The sequence below is a fragment of the Acartia tonsa genome, chromosome 12 (genome assembly GCF_053477335.1).
Source record: "Acartia tonsa isolate MP-2025a chromosome 12, ASM5347733v1, whole genome shotgun sequence".
NCBI classification, from domain to species: Eukaryota; Metazoa; Arthropoda; class Copepoda; order Calanoida; family Acartiidae; genus Acartia; species Acartia tonsa.
Window position 1 is genome coordinate 37,161,765 of NC_137271.1, and position 19,544 is coordinate 37,181,308.

A 19,544-nucleotide genomic window follows, 5' to 3' on the forward strand; every position below is an offset into this window, starting at 1 on the left:
TTATGTCAGGTGCATGCCATTAAAATTAAAGGTAAGGTAAATGCTTTAGCTAAAACACAGACGTAAAAAGCTGGAAAAAAAACGCACCCCCCCCCCCAAAAAAAAAGTATTAGTAGCTAATATAAATAAAGTGATTTAAAAACTTGCTTATTTACATGTTGCTTTATTTCATAATTTTCGCTTTATTAATATTGACCACAGTTTACTTAATGATAACCCTTTGTTAAAAAAAAACAGGGGGATTGTTTTTAACATTTTAAGTAACTAACGCCTGCGTTATAGCACCAAAGGGGTGGGGACGTTAAAAAATTAAATAGCAAAAAGTAAAACCTTTAATGTCAAAAATTTTAAATTTGAAATAACTCTTAATAAAAACATCATTGTTGATATTTTCAAATTAATTAATTGGCAACAGGCAACTAAAGTATATTCTTTTTTTTTATTTATCAACAGTTTTTAAACAATTTTGTTTCTAGCCTTACAACTATCATAATGTTAATTGATTTTACGCCTTCTAGAGATTAAAATTATTGGTTGAAAAGTGTGGACACAACAAGTTTGTCCCAAAAAACTCAAAGTTTTTAGCCGGCAAATGTGAGAGTTTGATTATAAATTTTTTAGGTGTCATAGTGGTTTGTCCCCATAGGTAAAACATGTATAAGTATAGATGTATAATCCAGGCAACTACCAGGTCCAAGTAGTAGAGACCCTTACCGTCTGCTAGCATACAACTTTCTGTTCTTTTGTAGAGACTCGGCTGTGTTTATTTTTCTGACGCTATTAGCTTATCTCAAAGCGGGACAGGATCTTTGCCCTGTGGGCAGAGTTACATATATATAGCCAATGCTCCCTCTATTCTTTTGCTTTAATAATAATACATCAACTTATCAAGACTGAAGAGTTTCCTTTGAAAACAAAGAAAATTTATTAAAAAAATGTTCATGATTTTTATTAACTTTCAATGGACATACAGCCGCTTGAAAATTCATTATCTAAATATAGCTGAAAAAGCTAAGTACCAGCAAGAAACTCCCCCCCCCCAAATATTAATATTTGACTTGTAGCTTTGCTAAAAGGTTGGAGAAAAGATATAGGATACATTGACGAAGGAAATTTTATCGTCAACTTAACTTGCTAATATGGAACTCATCTATTAGTCAGTTTGTTCATCCTATAGAAGGGGATGGGACTGAGTGGGTCAATGGGGATATCGCTATTTTGCCCAGCTGAGAGAATCACTTTATAAGAGTACATAAAAATCTGGTGCAACATCCATATAATAATATATCGATAGTTGGATGCAATTACTAAACTGCGGCTTACAATGCGGCTTCAGCTTTCATTGCGGCTGCGGCTTACAATACGACTACGGCTGCGATACCGCTGTACAATTGTTTGTGTAATTTCACGCTGGACAGTCAAATAATTCAAGGTGCTCAATCAAATCAGCAAAAAAAACTTTCATAAAACACGATAATTTCATTTTAATTCTACTTTGTTACAGTACATCCATAGTAGAGAATTTAATTGTCATTTATGTAAAATAGATATCTCAAAGAATGCCTTGGCCCCGAACAGGCGTATTACATTACCATGTTATTTTATATATAGACTTTGTAGCAAAGGTAGTGCAATCAAAGTTCTAAAAAACGTCTTCCACTGGCATGCACAGGGTTTTGCCAGAATTCTGTGATCCTTTGGGAGGTGAAAAGTTGGGTAGGGGGCAAAATTTGACAATTAAAAGAAGTAATGATAACTCCCCCCCCCCTCACCTTCAAACCACATTTTATCGGTTGATGTAGCAATCAAATAATCTAGTATTATGCTAGCTTCGCTATAAAAAAAAATATGCGGCAGCATTGGAACTCCTTGGAATCAAATAATTCAATCATCCAAAAATAAAAACTTTAATTCAAATAAACAATCAAAATTAAGCCGCTTTATTAGGCATGTAGACGTATTCTCTATGCACAAACCAAATAGGACATCGAACAAATAGAATCTCCCATAAGATACAAGAACTTGACTTTTCAAGCCAAGGCATTCCCTCCTTATATTGCTTACTTGAAACAAAACTACCGGCAGATAAAAACATACCAAAATTACCAAGGCATTTAAAATTTGTAGGGCAAACTGCAAACAAAAAAGGTGGCATTCTTATTTACATCCATAATAGTCTTGAGTTTGATAATTTTAAAGTTATTTATTCAAAATATGCTGTGTACGTAAAAATTAAGATTGGAACTACATTCATTGAAAATATCATTGTATACCTTCCCTGTGAATTAAAGGAATGTTTAGCAGTGTTACATCAAATAGAATTGTTTATTCAGGAAAATTCTATAGAAAACTTTTGTTTCTATGGTGATTTTAATATCTCCGACACTTCACCACACCATCTGACAAAGGCCAAACGATTAAATAGAATATTAAATAGATTCAACTTGTTTGATTTATCTGAAAAACTAAACTACAACCATGATTATACATGGTGCGCAATCAGAAACGGTAAATTTCATTCTAGCAAAATCGATCATTTTTACTGCAATATTAATATGTTTAATTCAATAAAATTCCAACACAATAGTTTCAGCGATCATAAGCATTGTACTGTGTCTTTTAGAAAGTCCTTTGTTTATTGTCCTCCTTCATGGAAAAGTCATCTTTTCAAAAAAACAGACTTTGTTGAGCATTTAAAAAAAGAAACTATTTCATTTTTGTATGATTTGTCTGAAATACAACACCTAAAAAATACTAAAGAGGTCTATGTTACAAATCCAAACTTATTTGATAATGAAGTTTCATTTGATCATTTAGAATACAAAGAAACCTCAGCATTTTTTGACCTTCTAACACATTTAAAAAAAGCTCATGACAAATTTTTTTCAAAAGACAAGGCAAAAAACTCTATAAAGCTTAAATCGTTTGATGATGAAATTTCTAAACTGTACAAAAGTATGAAAAATCAACCCAACATTGACACAGTGGAACAAATACAGAAACTTGTATCAAGTCAACAGGAATATTTTAAGTCTCTTGTGTATTCACAAGCAGAGTTTAAATATTTTCGGAGGCTGCAATATGATGGAGGATACAACAACATGACTTTTAGGCACATACCAAACTTTAAAAAAACGTCGTATAAAATAAATACAAATGGAGAAACAGTAACATCTCCCCAAAAGTTGGCTAATTTGTTTGCTAACCAACATGCTAAAATTATAAGCCCTGAGTGTGTTCCAAAGTCTACATTGAATAACTTGCTCAATGATTATGATCTTAACATGGAAAAAATTTTTCCTAGAATTAAAAATCTCACTAGTCCATATTCAACTACAAAACAATTCAGGGAGATTATTAATTCTATGAAAAACACAAGCGCGCCAGGAATTTCATCACAACCAAAAGCACTTTTTCTTTTTCTCCTAGAATTATTGCCAACTTTCTTTACTAAAGCATTAAACAAATTATATGATATAGACATTGACAACAGTCCCTTTAGATGGATAAAAGACAGAAATGTCATTTTCATTCCCAAAAAAAACTTTGATCTGACTTTAATTGAACACTTTCGCGCAATAGTACTGTTAGAGATTGTTTACAAAATATTATCTAAAGCCTTAAATAGAAAACTTACGTCATATTTGGACAGAATCGTCCACAGTGGTCAATTTGCCTATGTACCCACAAGATTAATGTCTAATGCAAGTATTAATTTGACTGCCGAAATCAATCACATGGAAAAAGCCCAATCTAATTGCCAAATAATATCATTTGATTTTTCTAAAGCCTTCGACATGGTTTTGGAAGAGGTTTTTAATGTCATTTTATCCTTCATATTCCCTGAAGGCAATTTTGCTCATTGTTTTATTAATTTTACTAATAGGGGTAGATTCAGAGTTGCTGTTAATGGATATTTCTCTAAATGGTTTAAAATTAAAAGGGGCTCGTCGCAAGGAGACTCGCCTTCTGGTTCAAAGTTCATTATTGTCAACCATATTTTTATTGCATGCTTAGAAAGTACTAAGATTAAACATATTTATTATAAAATAGGACCCACCCCTGTTAGACCAAAAAGTTTTGCTGATGACACTATTATAAGCACCATTTTAAAAGAAAACAAGGACGTGTTGGAACTTATAAACCTTCTGTCCAAATTAGAAAATAGTATAGGACTGCAAATAAATTTTGACAAAACAAAAATCTTAGTTCAAGGTTCATATCCAAGTGAATTATCAAAATTAGGCCAAATCGTGGAATACTTTAAACATTTAGGGATATATATTTCCTTTAATCAAACACTAGCTAAAGAAATGACATATAATGAACTTTGTTATAAATTAGAAAAGAAAGCTAAAAGGTTTCCCCTTAAGCCAGGATACAATCTGCTAAAAAGAAGAAATCTATGCTCTGCCCTACTTTCTTCTTCAGCCTATCACATCTACCGAGTTTACAACCCTGACGAGAAAACCCTGCAAAGATTGCAAAAAATTGTGCTGCAATTCCTATGGTCTCAAAGAAAAGAAGATGGTACCATTACTTCAAGAACAAAAATCGCTCGTCCAAGGATTGAATTAGATCTTAGAAGGGGTGGATTAAATTTATTATTACCAAAAAGCCAATCTTTCTCAATATGGATTAATAGTTTTATGAGTTGTCTTAAGTATGCATCTGACCACCCTGACACAAGTATTGGCTTAATTTTCACACACAAACACATGCCTATTAAGTCATTATTAAAGACTTTTAGTTTTCTTACTCTTACTAAATATCAAAAAACTTTCAAAGAACTTTATCCTTGCAAGGGCGGCGATTATTTCGAAAAAGCTTTAGAATTTTTCTATAACCTTGAACATGATAAATCAACATGTCTTTTTTCACCCATTCTGACATCCAATTTTGCAAATATTACTACACCCTTTACTAAAAATGACAAACACATTCTTTCTAATGCAAAAAAATTCACGATAGCTTCAATTTTAGAATGCAAAAAAATTGGTGCCAAAGCTCTATATCTACCAATTCTTGATCTCAATATACATGAATCAATTCATGATCTAATTCTAATTAACAAGTTACAAAAAGTGGTTGATGCGTTCAAGCCCTGCTTCTCTGCTACTAGTTTCAGCCTGCAAAAATCCAAGCTGTTCCTGAACCCACTTAGTTCATTGTTGGTAAAGAACAAGAAACTCTTTTCTTTTCATTTCAAACAAATGTATAAATCTAAAATTGACATAGAATTACCTTCTATAATGACAAGAAAAAGAGACAAACTGTTCTTTCCTGACAAGGAACTTTTTGAACTTACTATTAAGAAACTTTTTAATTTACCAATTATATTACATTTCAAAAACTTTTATCTAGAACAATTGAATCGCACACTACCAAGCAAAAATAAACTATTTAAATTCAAATTAGTCGATTCAAATATTTGCAACAAATGTAATACAGAAAGCAATACAGATCATGCATTATTCTTTTGTTTATTTCCTTCTTATTTTATTCATAAACTAGCTGTCTTTTTAGATATTAAGTATAATAATGGACAACCTCAATTTATTTTTCTAAAAGAAAGCTTTTACCTATTTAATATGTATTATGATGATTTCTCGTTAAATGTATATACTCAACTATCCAATCTTATTTTAGCTGCAAAAGACAAATCACTCAAATTAAGCAAAGAAGACTGTATTTCAAATTGGAATAAAAACAACCTGCATGCCCATACAATTCTCCTAACCCAATTTTCCTTCAAACTGTTACAAAATGCAGGGCAAGAAACTAATTTTATCTCTGATTTTCTTGAGTTTTTAATAACACAGTGATTCCTGTTTTTTTTTCTGATTAATTTCCAGCTACTAAGCTATGTTGATGTAAATAAAAGTCTCGTACTATAATATGTAATTCTGTATGTATATGTCTTTTCTTTATGAAATACATATCTTTAAAAACAAAGTTTGTTGTTCAGTAAACAAAGCAATTTTATGATTTCGTGTAGAAATATTTGAAGGTTAGGATCGCTATTTCACAGTAGCACACAGACAACGGAGGCGGGCAGACGTCTTCATGTGTTTCCTGTGAAGATTGATTTTTTTTCAATCTTACCCTTACAGTCAGCTTATTGCAAACATGGGTTGAAAATGTATGGGTACCCAAACCAATTCGTGTGTTGTGAACATTTACTATCAAACAAAAAAAATCTGCAATATACAACAAAAACAGTGAAGCCACCTTTTTTTTGCCTGCAAAAAAAATTCCTTCAAATATAGCTTGTTTGTAAGATGATATTATCATCCCCCTGCCTCCTTTCATCCCCAAGATACAAGGTGACCCAAGCTAACCGCTGCGCTGTACAACACCCCAAACATTCACAATGGGAATTTCTAGGAACTAAACAAATTATGCTGAGGATACAGATTTGTTGGTTGCTACTCATTATTTATCCTCTGGCTACTACTCAGGCTATTGGTGTCTGCCATTAATTAAAATGAGTAAAAGGCATCCTTTATTGGATGTATTGCGTCGGGCTGCAGACGACATGTTATCGTTTCTGGCATCTTCAATTTAAATTTTCCGCCAAAATAGTATGACAGATGAAAACAGCATTGTACAAACTGTAAATAGAAACAATAGCAAAGCAATGGTTTATACATCTTCAATCAATGTTTCAATTTAGTGACAATTTATCTAAGATATTGAGTAGAAACTGTAACAAAATGCAAAGTATAAAGATATCTGTGTATCTAATTATTATCAATCTATGTAACACTCCTAACAGTTGAATATTATTGATGTTTTATCATTATTGTTGTGTTTATATTAATCACCTGTTTCTAACTATTTGCATTATATGTGCTATCATGTTTTTAACTATATTATAACATTGTGTCCACAGTTTTGTCCACTGTGAGTATCTATATATAGACAATTAGAACGTTATTAATTGACATATATCATTAACTTTTAACATGTATGTATAACTTCTCGGCGTTACTAACCCCTTAGCTATTTAATATTTGGTGTTGTATTAAATAGCTATTAATTATTGCACAGTAATTTTATGTTTATGTAGAATGTTAATGATTTTTATTTTAATATGTATGATATTTTTTCCAAAAGTTGAAATATATCATTTTAAAACAAAGGATCGCTATTTTGATTTTAAACATTGTTGATAACATTAAGGTGTAAACTAAGGTGTTTCTTTGTGAGTATCTTGGGATATCTTAACCGCTTTACCGATTTGGTTCTCCTTACCAGTACAGCTTATCAGAGGTCTAGGGAAGGTTAATATTTTTTTTTTTTTTTTTTTGGGGGGGGGAATATATCATAGCCCTTCCAAGAGAAATTGCTGCTTTAAAATATGACCCCTTATTTTTTTTTATATAAAAAATAGATTAATAAACCCGCCAACGAATTATTAAAAAATGTATGATTTGATACAGTAATAATAATCAATACATTAAAATGTTGTTAGTTGTCAAATTGTACTTTTTAATTCAATTTGGTGATGCTTAAAACAAAATTGCTTTAATTGAAGGGGGTAGGACCCCTTCCCCCCCCCCCCCCCCCAAAGTTTAAACTATTTACCCAACTATTTAGGGGTTGTCCCGATTCCCACCCTCCGAAAAGCAACTAGCATACCAATAATTTCAATAACATAACTAGCAAAACAATAACAGACTATCGAAAGTGACCATTCGTTTGATGTAAATTTTAAATAAATATAAAGTTTTTATAAAAAAAACTAAAAATACGCCCCTAGCATCTTAGGGCTCTGTATTAAAGGGGACAGAAAAGGGTTCAGAAAAAATATCTGAAAATCACCCAATGACTTAAATTAGCCAAAAACCATTAATGGAACTATGTGGAGCTTGCCTAATAAAAGAGAACCAAATCGGTTTAAACGCTATTGAGATCGTAAGCTTCAGAAAAAAACCTTAATACTTTACAAAATAGGATATATGTTCTTTTATTCTCCATCTAACTATTGAAAAATAGAAATGCTGCACAACATAAGAATGTTTTATACTTGTTTTTTTTCTGCATTTATCTCAAATAACAGATTTAAAAGCCAAGCCTTAGAACTACATTTAGTAGATAGATGTTTATTTTATTAGACGAAAAGAAACATATGCAAAAAATTAATACTAGTTTTTCATGCAACTTGTACTGGCACGCCTTTTGCCGTGCACAAAATGGCTGACCTGACACGCCCGCACCGAGATATATGGCTGCCGCAATTTTTTCCCTTTTTTCATTCAGAGACTATAGCTAGCTTTTAAATTTATTTTCTTAAAATGCTTACATTTTGAGGAAAATATAATTTTTAATGAATTTTTAGTCTTAGAATGAATTATAAAAATAAAATTAGCTTAAAATGTAAGGAAAAATTCCGTTTCGGAAGCTCTCACTTTTTTTCTCCCAAAGAGCTCCCTACACTACCCTCCCCCTCTCCTCTCCCTCCATATGACCAACTGCAATGAAAATGAAAGAAGAAGAACGTCCAAAAACTCGAATCTTCCCTCCCCCCCCCCCCCCATCCTTCTTATTTCCAATATTCTAATTTAGTTCAAGTTGTGTGCTTTATTATTACACCATAGAGTACTTATGCTTTATATCAATTTATTAATATTTTGTGACATAATATATATCAGAAATGGCATAAAACCATTTGATTTAGTGATTCTAAACCATGTTGAGCATATAAATTGACAATTTTATGTTAAGATTTATTAGCATTGTTTGTTAAAATTTGTTTTACAATCACTTAACTAATATTGGGGGCGATGTAAAAATTTATACACAGTTGACATATACCCAGGAAGGGGAGGACAACGGGCTGTTTATTACAATAGTCCCCAAAGTTTTATTATAATGTTTTCTTATGCGTAGGCTTCACAAATTTGGGGACATTTATTTAATTTTGATTGGTTGGTTCATTAAATTGAGTGTCCAAAAGTTTCAATTATTAATTGTATTTTATTGAAGGGGTAATTTTGTGTATCATAATTGGGTATGTACATCAATTTATAGTTAATGTCTTATCCCTTTAGATCCCTGGTTGACAAACCCAAGTTTTACAGAGTGCAGAGATGTTACAACTGACAACTCAAGAAATAATTTTTCCAGTTTGACTTCGACACCGATTAGTGTTGAAAAATTATGTATAACATCGTATTACAGACAATTTTCCATGAACATTAAATTAAAAAATCATATAATTCAGTTTTGTACGGGTATTAACAAAACTGGTTTTTTATTTTGATGTACGTAACTGGTTTTTTATTTTGATGTACGTAACAAACTGTCTATAATACGATGCAATAAATAACTATTCTATTATTTCCTCACCCTGTCTTAACCCAGATTTGTTAGTTCAAGAAGCAAAGCAGCTATAAAATTAATATTCTAAGTTTGTCAATACGTTATACATTTCATTCATAATTAGTTGCTGAATTTAGTTATTTGACACCTAGTGATTCATCTGACGATAAGGGACTAGGTTATCAGGGATGAAGAATGATTTGGATTGTAAAGTGTGATGGTCTTATAAAGTTGAAACTAGGGTTGGGCCGGATACTTTTTTGGCCGGATACCGGATATCTGGTAACCTGATAGTTTCAATATCCGGTATCCGGCCGGATATCTGACCAACGCTCGATATCCGGCAAATTACCGGATATTTGGCCGGATAACCGGATATCCAGCAGTAAAAATCAGCCGGATATCCGGATATCCGGTATCCGGATAGTTTCAATATCCGGTAACCGGCCGGATATCCGGCCCAACCCTAATTGAAACACGTTGTAATATTAGTTGGCTTACGTTGAGATCTTTTATTAAATTTTGATTGGATAGTATAAACTAGCAGTAATTTTATAATAATGTTCAAAATTAATCAATTCTCTCTATGTTTATTTGTCTGTTTGTCAATGTGTTGATATTAAGCTTCGCCTTTATCAGGGATAAGACAATAGACGATGAATTTATGTACATCCCCAATTAGGATTAATCAGATTACTACTTCTGCAGATTGAAATTAATGGTCCTAAAATTTTTAACCTAACCAATGAGAGAACATGTTTAGGATAATATTAGGACCAGTTAAATATAAATTACAATAAACAATACCTCACTTGCTTTTATGGATATTGCAATACTAGTTGCAATCTGAGGATCCTTTTTAAGAGCGCGCGTGCTTGAAAGGGGTCACAATAAACAAAACATTAGAGCTTCACTTTCCTTCTCCCTCTCTCCTTCTTTCTCTCTCTCTCTCTCCCTCTCTGTGTGTCTCTCTTTCTTTGTATTTTTATAATTCTTTGTTTATCTTGGAATCTTAAGGGATAAGACAATGGAAGACTATAAAATATTACTCATTATATAATTAAATATTGGTTAAAAGTTCGCACAATAAATAGTTTATACCAGCCAATTAAGATTAGATTAAACATAAATTTTTTGAGCCAACGAATTAGTATAAAACAGTTGTTACCACTATGAAGTGCCAAAACAAAATATCATTTTTTATTTAAAATTGTTATGATTTAATTAATTCTAACTTAAAAAGCTTATTATTTAAAATGATTTTCAAATTATTATATAACTAACTATATAATAACAAAATCAAAAAGAAATATTGAATTAAGAAAACAAACTTTTTAGATAAAAATATATAAAATGATATTTATAAGATAACAAGGAAAATTATGCCCATAAGTCGCGCAGCAAAAACAATATATCAATATTTGGATCTAGCTAAATTTTTTGCCTGGTTATGTAAATCAATCACGAAACATAGCATATTCTATTCGTTTGATTGCCCATTAGATTTTAATGATCATAACTTTTAAAGATAAGACAATAAACAAAGAATATGTATTAATCAACGACACATTAACGTAAGGACAACCCTACTCATAAGTTAGCCTCGCTCTTTATATGAGTACTTTTTATCCTTTTTCAATAAATAAATCCATATAAAGGATTAATTTTGGAGTACTTTGTATACACTTAATTACCACAGATAGAGAGAGATATACCACCACGAGAAAAATCATTTTGCCCCCCCTGTTTTGAATATAGTATTTTATTCCTTGTTGATCATAATTACAGTACGATTGTGTTAAAAAAGAAAAAATGCTACATGGAACAAAGAGTTATACAAAAAACGAATTTTATAAAAAAAAATCCTTAAAATTAAAATCCTTGAAATCTATTATATACATTAAAAATCTTTCCAACTTATATAGCTTAATAACTAGGGTGATTTATCTTTGAACCCTCCCCCAAAATAGTTTAAAAACACATACCGGGAACTATAAGAAGCTTCAATGCAAAAGAGGTCCACACCAGTCTAGCAGTTAGCAGACATACATCCTATTACTTCAATAGTCCTCAGGTTTGAAGCGTAAATGAAAAAAAGTCTCCAAGAGATATATCCTTACTTAATTAAATGTTTTTTTTTAAAAAGATATTTTTTAGGGTTTCCTTTAGAAATAAAACATTAATCTGTTTTTTTAATCTTACAAATTTTCTAATAAATTAATCTTCTTTATAAAATCATTAGTGATTCCTACAACGAAGCTGCTCTATAAATAACCTGTTTCTCCCAATTTAATGTGTGAAGCTAAAAGATTTTATTTTGATGGGGCGAAGGGGGGGGGGGTTTGACTGATTTATCGTTCATTGCATAGGTCAAAAGTTTTCACATCTATAATACAAAGTAGAACGATGTTTGTTTGTCTGTCTGTTTGTTTGTAGCGAAGGATCTCGCAAACCGCTGAACCGATCTGGTTCTCCTTTACAGGGTAGCTTCTCATAGGTCCCGGGAAGGTTTATAACTATTTTCTTGGGGGGTGGGACACCCTTAACCCCCTCAAAAATGAAAAAAATCCCCCCCCCCAAATTTTAATTTTCTTTAAAATCTAAAACACGAAAAATTAGTTTGATCGAACCTCTTGGGGCAAAGCCCCTACAGGCTAGGGGCGAAGCCGCTAGTGAAGAAATATTGTATGTAATATAACCCTTTTCATGTGAGAGGTTTTGAGATTTTCAAAGATTTTTTTTTTGTTGAAAAATGTGTTTCTTTTGGAGGGGGGGGGGGGTAAAATTCACTCCTTTGGGTTATTTTGTCGTATTAATGACTATTTATAACTTGCTCAAAAGATTCCTTTAAAATTATTCTGTTTTCAAAAATTGTTCTACTTATGTATTGCACCATTCTTGTTGATTTAATTTATTAATTTTATATGTTTCTTTGTATATTTTTAGATGGTTTAAAATGAAATTGATATAACTTACAGTGAAATAAAATTAGAAAAGGCTTGAAGCCTTAATAATCAATAGAGATTTTTTTGGAAAACTTTAAAAAACAGTTTTGAAAAAAGTGATAATTAGGTAAAATGAGTGTCTCCATGAGTCCTGTAGCCCCCGGGGCTCCAGGTTCGGGTCCTGGAGGGGTTGGCTCACCTGGCCCAGGCAAGGATTATTATTTTTGATTGGAAGTTTTGAAAAAAATTGTCAGTCTGAGTATCTGTGAGTCTGTACCAAAGGATCATGCTAACCGCTGATCCTTTACATTTTAGCTTCTCATAGGCTTAGGAAATGTTTATCAATATTTTGGTAAAGGGCTCAACCACCCTCATGAGAGTTATCTTCCGTAGAAAAAAATGTACCCCCCACCCTTTTTTATTTTCCTCACTGTTTCTTTTTACAATACAACCCCCCACCCCCCTAAAGTGACCCTATAGGTCTCAAGGGGCATAGCCGATAGTAAAAATAATCCTTGGAGCAGGAAACTTGACTGGAAGCTCAGCCACCACAACCACTACAACTGGCCACCTCCAGTTGCTTCTACTACATCAACTTTATAAACCTGCGTCACCTGGTGAGTACATTTTAAACTAATATCGTCACTTAATATCGCCATTGAAAACATTTAGACTAGTTATATTTTGATTTTAAAAAAAGTAATGTGTTAGGTATATATTACAAAGAACGATGTCTGTCTGTCTGTTTGTTTGTAGCAAAGGATCTCGCTAACCGCTGAACCGATCGGGTTCTCCTTTATAGGGTAGCTTCTCATAGGTCCCGTGAAGATTATTAACTATTTTCTTGGGGGGTGGGACACCTCCAACCCCCCCAAAAAATGAAATTACCCCCCCCAAAAAAAAAATTTTCAAACCAAAATTAAAATAGTGGGGTCGACTAACCCCCCCTCTGATAAAAAAAATCCCCCCCCCAAAAAATTTGTTTTTTAAAATTTTCTTTAAAAACTAAAACACGAAAAATTAGTTTGATCAAACCTCTTGGGGCAAAGCGCCTAGAGGCTAGGGGCGAAACCGCTAGTTTATAATAACATTATGGCTATAATAGGTTTAATTATATACATCAGTTGTTGCTCAGCAGATTTTTGTTAAATCTATCCTAAAATGTAAGAATAGTTATTTCTCGCATCGTATTATAAACAGCTTTCCGCGGATTTAGAATGTACAATTATAAAATTAAAACTATTTTTTTTAGCCCCAAGGTGCCGAAGGCACGGGCTTTAAAAACTAGTTCAAATCTTATGATTGTACATTTTTATATTCGTAGAAAGCTGGATATAATACGATGCTAGACATAGTTTTTTCGTATGGATAAGAACCGGTTCCTATCCACCGATTTCGGATGAAAACGAAAAAATAAAATTTCAGACTTGTGCTTATAATTTACTAATACTAATACTATACAAATGAACTAGAATGACTCAGTTACAGACGGACATATCCTTGTTATAGAGAAGCTGCGCTACTAAAATTGGAAAAGGAAGTATTATTTCAAAGACAGCAAAAAGGAAATAAATTTTTAAACATAATATACATTTTTATATTATTTTTAACAACATTATTGAGTTTTGTTGCCATTTCTGAAGTTTTAAATATAAGATTTATTTATCTTCCAAACAACTAGCCCTTTCGATGAAAGTTATAAAATTAAATCCTCCCTTTCAAAAATGCATACATCTTCATAAGTCTCCATAAGCTTTCATTAAATTGATTTAAATGGCTGTGAAACTTTCTGGGCGCTTCATGCAGCCCTCAAACAAATTAAAATTCATCTAGAAAAATCAAAGTATTCTATAAAGACTATATCCTTTAGATTCCTGACACAGATTTAGAAAGGACCTTGACTGTTAAATGTTTTAATTCGTCTAGTCAATTTATTTCAATTCAACAACATTGCATCCTATCAAGGATAAATATATACATCATTAGCGCAGCAACAACTAGATAATAACATAAAATTGACATAGCAATAATTTAACTATGTACAAACTAATGTAAACATAATAACTAAACACTTTTTTTATAGAAATATTATATAACAAACGATATAATATTACTTGGATGTTGCACCAGATTTTTATGTACTCTAATAAAGTTATACTTGCTCTGGCTCCAACTACTTTATCCCTACCCCTCATTTCATTCTGGATGAATGAACTAACCAATAAATGAGGTTCATATCGGCAACCTAAATTGACGACAAATTTTCCACTGTCAATATATTCACGTATTATACATACATCCATTTACATAACTTACTCTGACCTAAGGTTGGAAGAAAATATTTTAATTAAAAAGCAGCTGTTCATCCCTTAAGATCTCTGAAACAGGAATCATTGATAGGGTGTGTATAACTAACCAATAATGCAAGTAAATCTGATAAAAACACTTAGTTCATAATATGTTTGCCAAAAAAATTACCTATTTAAGAATGGCTATAGAATACGTGGATATATTGACAGAGGAAAATTTGTCGTCTATTCAGGTAGCTTATATGGAACTCATTTGTTGGTCAGTTTGTTCATTTAGTATGATGGAAGGGGATGGGAATAGGGGTGTTGTTGAAAGGTATCGTTATTTTAGCCAGCTATGAGGTTAACTTTATTAGATTTTCATATCCCTATAACCTTAAAGTAGATTAAATTATCTTTAACGGATGGAAATTTGACAGGGAAGATTATCTTATCTAACATGTATCTATCCCTGCACCCCAAAACCTGACTGTCATAATCAATAACTGATAAAAACTACTTGGCAGGGTCCAACAACCCTAGAATATATGTGTGTGTTTGTTTGTGTGTCAATGTGTCTGTGTGTGTGTTTGTGTGTGTGTCTATGTGTCTGTGTATGTGTTTGTGTGTGTCTATGTGTTTGTGTGTGTGTGTTTGTGTGTGTTCCGTTTAACATAACCCTTAGAAATCCATATCAAGTAGAAGGAATCGAAGGGACATTGGACTGTAAATCAAACTTGTACACAAAGTTATAATAACTTTTTCGAGCATTCATTTTGTTTATCATTGGGGAATGGGATGTACATCAAGTTATCGCCCATTGTCTTATCCCCTAAGATTTTAATGGTTTTTAACAGTAAAAATTGTCATGATAATGAAAACATCATATTTCTAAAAATGTTTGGACCTTCTGTTTATAATTTGCCTGTATTTATATCTTTCTTTATTCCTTTATTTATTGTCTGTTATATTAGAGTGATCATATATGAATTTCCTGTATAATATATCTATGTTCTTTTTAAAAATTTCTTCATGCCATTGAAGCGAAGCTTATAAATAAACGAATTAATATATAAATCTTTTTTCACTTAAATAATCCAAAAGTAACTGAATTTAAAGTTTTATTACAATCAGACAATTCTTTTATGCCTGAAAAGTGCAGAAGGCCTTACAGTGTTTGTTGTACTGACGTAATAACGTACATTTTCTGATTTTAGAAAAGCTTTGCTTTAAAGATATTTAAAGAACATAACAGACATAAGTTAAATTAGTGTGTTTTGTTAGCATATGATTGCCTTTTAAAGCTCTTGATATTAATGGCAGTAGAGCCTTCAGGGCTAAGTCTTGGGGGTTCTAGGAAACTCTGTTTTTATCTTTCTGCTGGACATTATTGCCAAAGATTATTGGTCCATATTGCTGGCAATATACAAAAACAAGAATGACAACATTCAAAAATTGCATATACATATTTTAGGGTCATTTATTTGATCCCAAACTTGAATAATATGAAGCTTCTCCAAAAATCATTTATTTTACCAGGGATCTGAAGGGAAAAGATAATTGAAAGCAAATTAATATACACTCTCTCTAGATTAAAATTATCAGTTGAAAAGTTTGGACATTAATAGTTTATATGAACCAATCAAAAGTACTCAAAGTTTTTTAACCAATAATCGAAAGAGCTTAGGAATCAATTAAACTTTGATTGATAATACATTTTATATCCTGAAAGTCTTATTCAAAACTTTATATAAAGATGAAAAAAACATATGAAATCAATTTTTCCACCCAAAGTCAAGGTCTATACAATTGCACTGCACATCCTTACAGTACACACACACACACACACACACACACAAACAAAAATACCCCCTACACACATATACACAGAATTTATTTAGTCTTACATCAAAAATGATAAATGAAAAACTGAACAATTTACCATTTAATTAAATTAACTTTACACACATTTACAGTTTTTTGATACTAATCTAATCTTTACACAATAATTATGTGTAAAAATTTTCCTTTCATAGCTTTTATTCACAGGAGGGAAGAAAGTGTTGTAGATTGATTTAACTTACAATGCCTACTCCTTCCTTGCAAAAAAAATATTTTTGGATGACGGAAAAGTTTCAAACAGTTTGTTAGAACACAGTTACAATGTCATTCATATTTAGAGTGCAAGTAGAAATCATGCAAAAATGTCCAGGGAAACGAATATGTTTCCTAAAAAAACAAGGGAAAACAAGTTGTAATATTAATAATATAGTTTTCTGTTTCGCTTATATAATAGCAAAGCTACTTTATAATTTAAACGTATATCTGTCTATTTTTTGTGTGGAAAATTGCGAATCTAGTCAGCTATATTTAGTAGGTATCTTGTTCAAAACTTATTATGTCGGTCTGTCAATTGCATTATGTTGGAGCTTTTTTGGTAGAAGTATAATTATATTTGTTGATATTAAAGATAGGCGTCTGAAAAACGACCAATGTGCACTTATTTATTAATGTCTATTTCTTTTCACTTGAACTAAAACTTATGGGCAAAATCCTATGGTTAGCCTAGGACTTTTTATTCATTTATATCTATGTAAGGCTATAAAATTCCTAACTTTTGGGTTAGCTTAAAATTTTGTATATAATTTGGCCTATTATCATAATATAAATTTATTGTATAATTTTTGCCGAGAGTTAGTTCAAAGGGTAAAAGTGTTTTAAAATCTTTGAACTATTTTATATTTAGAAAAATAACTTTTTTTTTAAATTTGACCTTTTTTGACCATAAATACAAATCACTACAGCTGATTTAAAAACCGGTTTATTTAACTCCTTGCATGTCATTATTGTGCATTTTTGCCTGCATTTTTTTTGCATGCAGAAATGGGCAGACAGATTTTACTTTAATTTTTCATAATTTCAAATTTAACTAAATTGTTCAGAACTATTCTAATAGTTCTACCTTTTCCACAAGACATAAATCATAAATGATATTTAAACGCATTATTTATCGTTAGAACAATTCAATAAAATCAATTTTGTTTCCATAATCTTTTTTGGTGCTAACCTAAAGATGTTTTTATTATACTTTCACTTTTTAATTTTATTTTATGTTGGAAAGGTTCCGTGATTTTATAACCCTTTTATATATTTGGATAACAGTAGTGCAGGGGTAGACCCCTCAATTTCTCCTTTCCTAACGAATAGCTTAAAACCTGCCCTGTGTTAATTTTAAACTTTCATATCGTTCAAGCCGTTTATGAGCATTTACTGGATTTACACCCTGTTACTTAAACATAGATTATGTAATACCTAAAAATTACTTAAAAGTTACTTTCAAGAAAGTTTTTAATTAGCTCTATTTATATTTATATTTCTAGAGAGTTATCCTATCAAAAAGGTATATTAAATTTTCGATTAATTTTAAGTACATTCCAAATGATGATAGACAAAATTGCTTCTGTAGATTAAAATCATAGGTTAAAAAGTTTGAACACTACATAACTACTAGTTTGAACCAATCAACCAATAAAAACTTTACAACGAATAAGAAATTGGTTATAAAACTTTGGGTACCAGTATAATATTTTCTCGTATTCATTCGAATCCGGTGGATAGGAACCGGTTCTCATCCATACGAAAAAACTATGTCTAGCATCGTATTATATCCAGTTTTCTACGAATATAGATATGTACAATCACAAGATTAAAACTAGTTTTTTTAGCCGGTGCCTTCGGCACCACGGGGCTAAAAAAACTAGTTTTAATCTTGTGATTGTACATTTCTATATTCTATAAACTTAGAATATAATTAGAAGTACCCAATGTTTTAAGCCAACTAATGAGAAAACTAGTTTATAAAACTTTGGGTACTACTATAATTTTCGTAGAACTTATAAAACATATTATAATTTTGTTTATATTTAAGTTTTGACTCTTAGTCTGTATGTAATATGTATATAGTATAAATATAATAGAATATAAATATAGAATAATATAGAATAAAATGCACAGTAGGAGTTGATTTTATTCACTATTTATTGTAAAACAGGGCTCCCAAATTTAAATTCACATACAGGGTGCGCCACATATCTAGGGACTTTTTTAAAACGGCCATAGCGTCAAAACTACTTGACCAATCAGGACGTTTGACCCCACTATAAAAAGCTTAGGTAATGACCTTTTAGCACAAAAAAATCTTTGGGCGAAGATGGGCTCGTACTCCGAGCTGGCCGCGCTTATGTTCAACAAGGCAGATTCGAAGTGCGCCGGTAGTATAATCTGGATTCTCAACTAGGGCCCACTAAATCGGACCTCAGCCCGTCTGTAGATAAGCTAGAGTTATGCAACTTGCTGGGGATACTGTTAGATACATAAGTAAGACACTAGAAAAGACTAGAGCTCTTTATCTAAAATGGCTTGGCTTTAGTACTCCGGCAAAGTGTAACGTGGCAGATTTAGAGATGTCAAAAACGTCAAAAATCGTGAAAATTTCTCGTTTCTCGACGTCAGAGACCCATATGGAACTTAAAAACTCATTTTAGACTATGAATTGCGCTGACAACCCTAGATGAATCTTCCTGCCATTTCCAAAAAGGTATAGAACGTCGTTCTAGCTCAACTGTGGTCTAAATAAGAGCCTCCGTGTCAAAGGGTAGCTTGAAAGTTGAGTGAATTTGGATCCTACAGTTACTCACATTCCTAAGGAAATGGGGCCTCCCAGCAGCCCGATCTTAATTCAATGGACTTTTGGACCTTGGGCTACTTTGAAGCATGCACCAATAGACGTACCCATACCATAAAGACCTCCCTCATTGCCACTATCAAGGAGAACTTCGCCAGCTTGGACAGTTACATTCTGACCTTGGCCTGCCGGCGGTTGAGGAGGCGGGTAGAGGCGGTGATTGATGCTGGCGTCAATTTTATTCAATGATCTAATAGTCATATACCTAATTTGCTCCCCAGTTTTTAAAATTTAGTAAAA

At 31.9% G+C, this 19,544-nt stretch overlaps 1 protein-coding gene and 1 long non-coding RNA gene across 2 annotated transcripts in view; both read left to right on the plus strand.

Moving 5' to 3' along the window:
* Positions 1 to 1,975: 1,975 nt before the first annotated feature.
* Positions 1,976 to 5,955, plus strand: LOC145334595 (uncharacterized). The gene is made up of 2 exons (XR_013884882.1): positions 1,976 to 3,979; positions 4,345 to 5,955. It is a non-coding gene; the product is annotated as an uncharacterized LOC145334595 (long non-coding RNA).
* Positions 5,956 to 12,307: 6,352 nt separating this feature from the next.
* Positions 12,308 to 19,544, plus strand: part of LOC145334596 (uncharacterized) — a 53,012-nt gene continuing 45,775 nt past the window's right edge. Inside the window, exons 1-2 of the mRNA XM_080180115.1 lie at positions 12,308 to 12,480; positions 12,797 to 12,889. Coding sequence (XP_080036241.1) covers positions 12,405 to 12,480; positions 12,797 to 12,889 — 169 coding nt within the window. The 5' untranslated portion in view covers positions 12,308 to 12,404. The remainder of the gene's footprint in view (positions 12,481 to 12,796; positions 12,890 to 19,544) is intronic.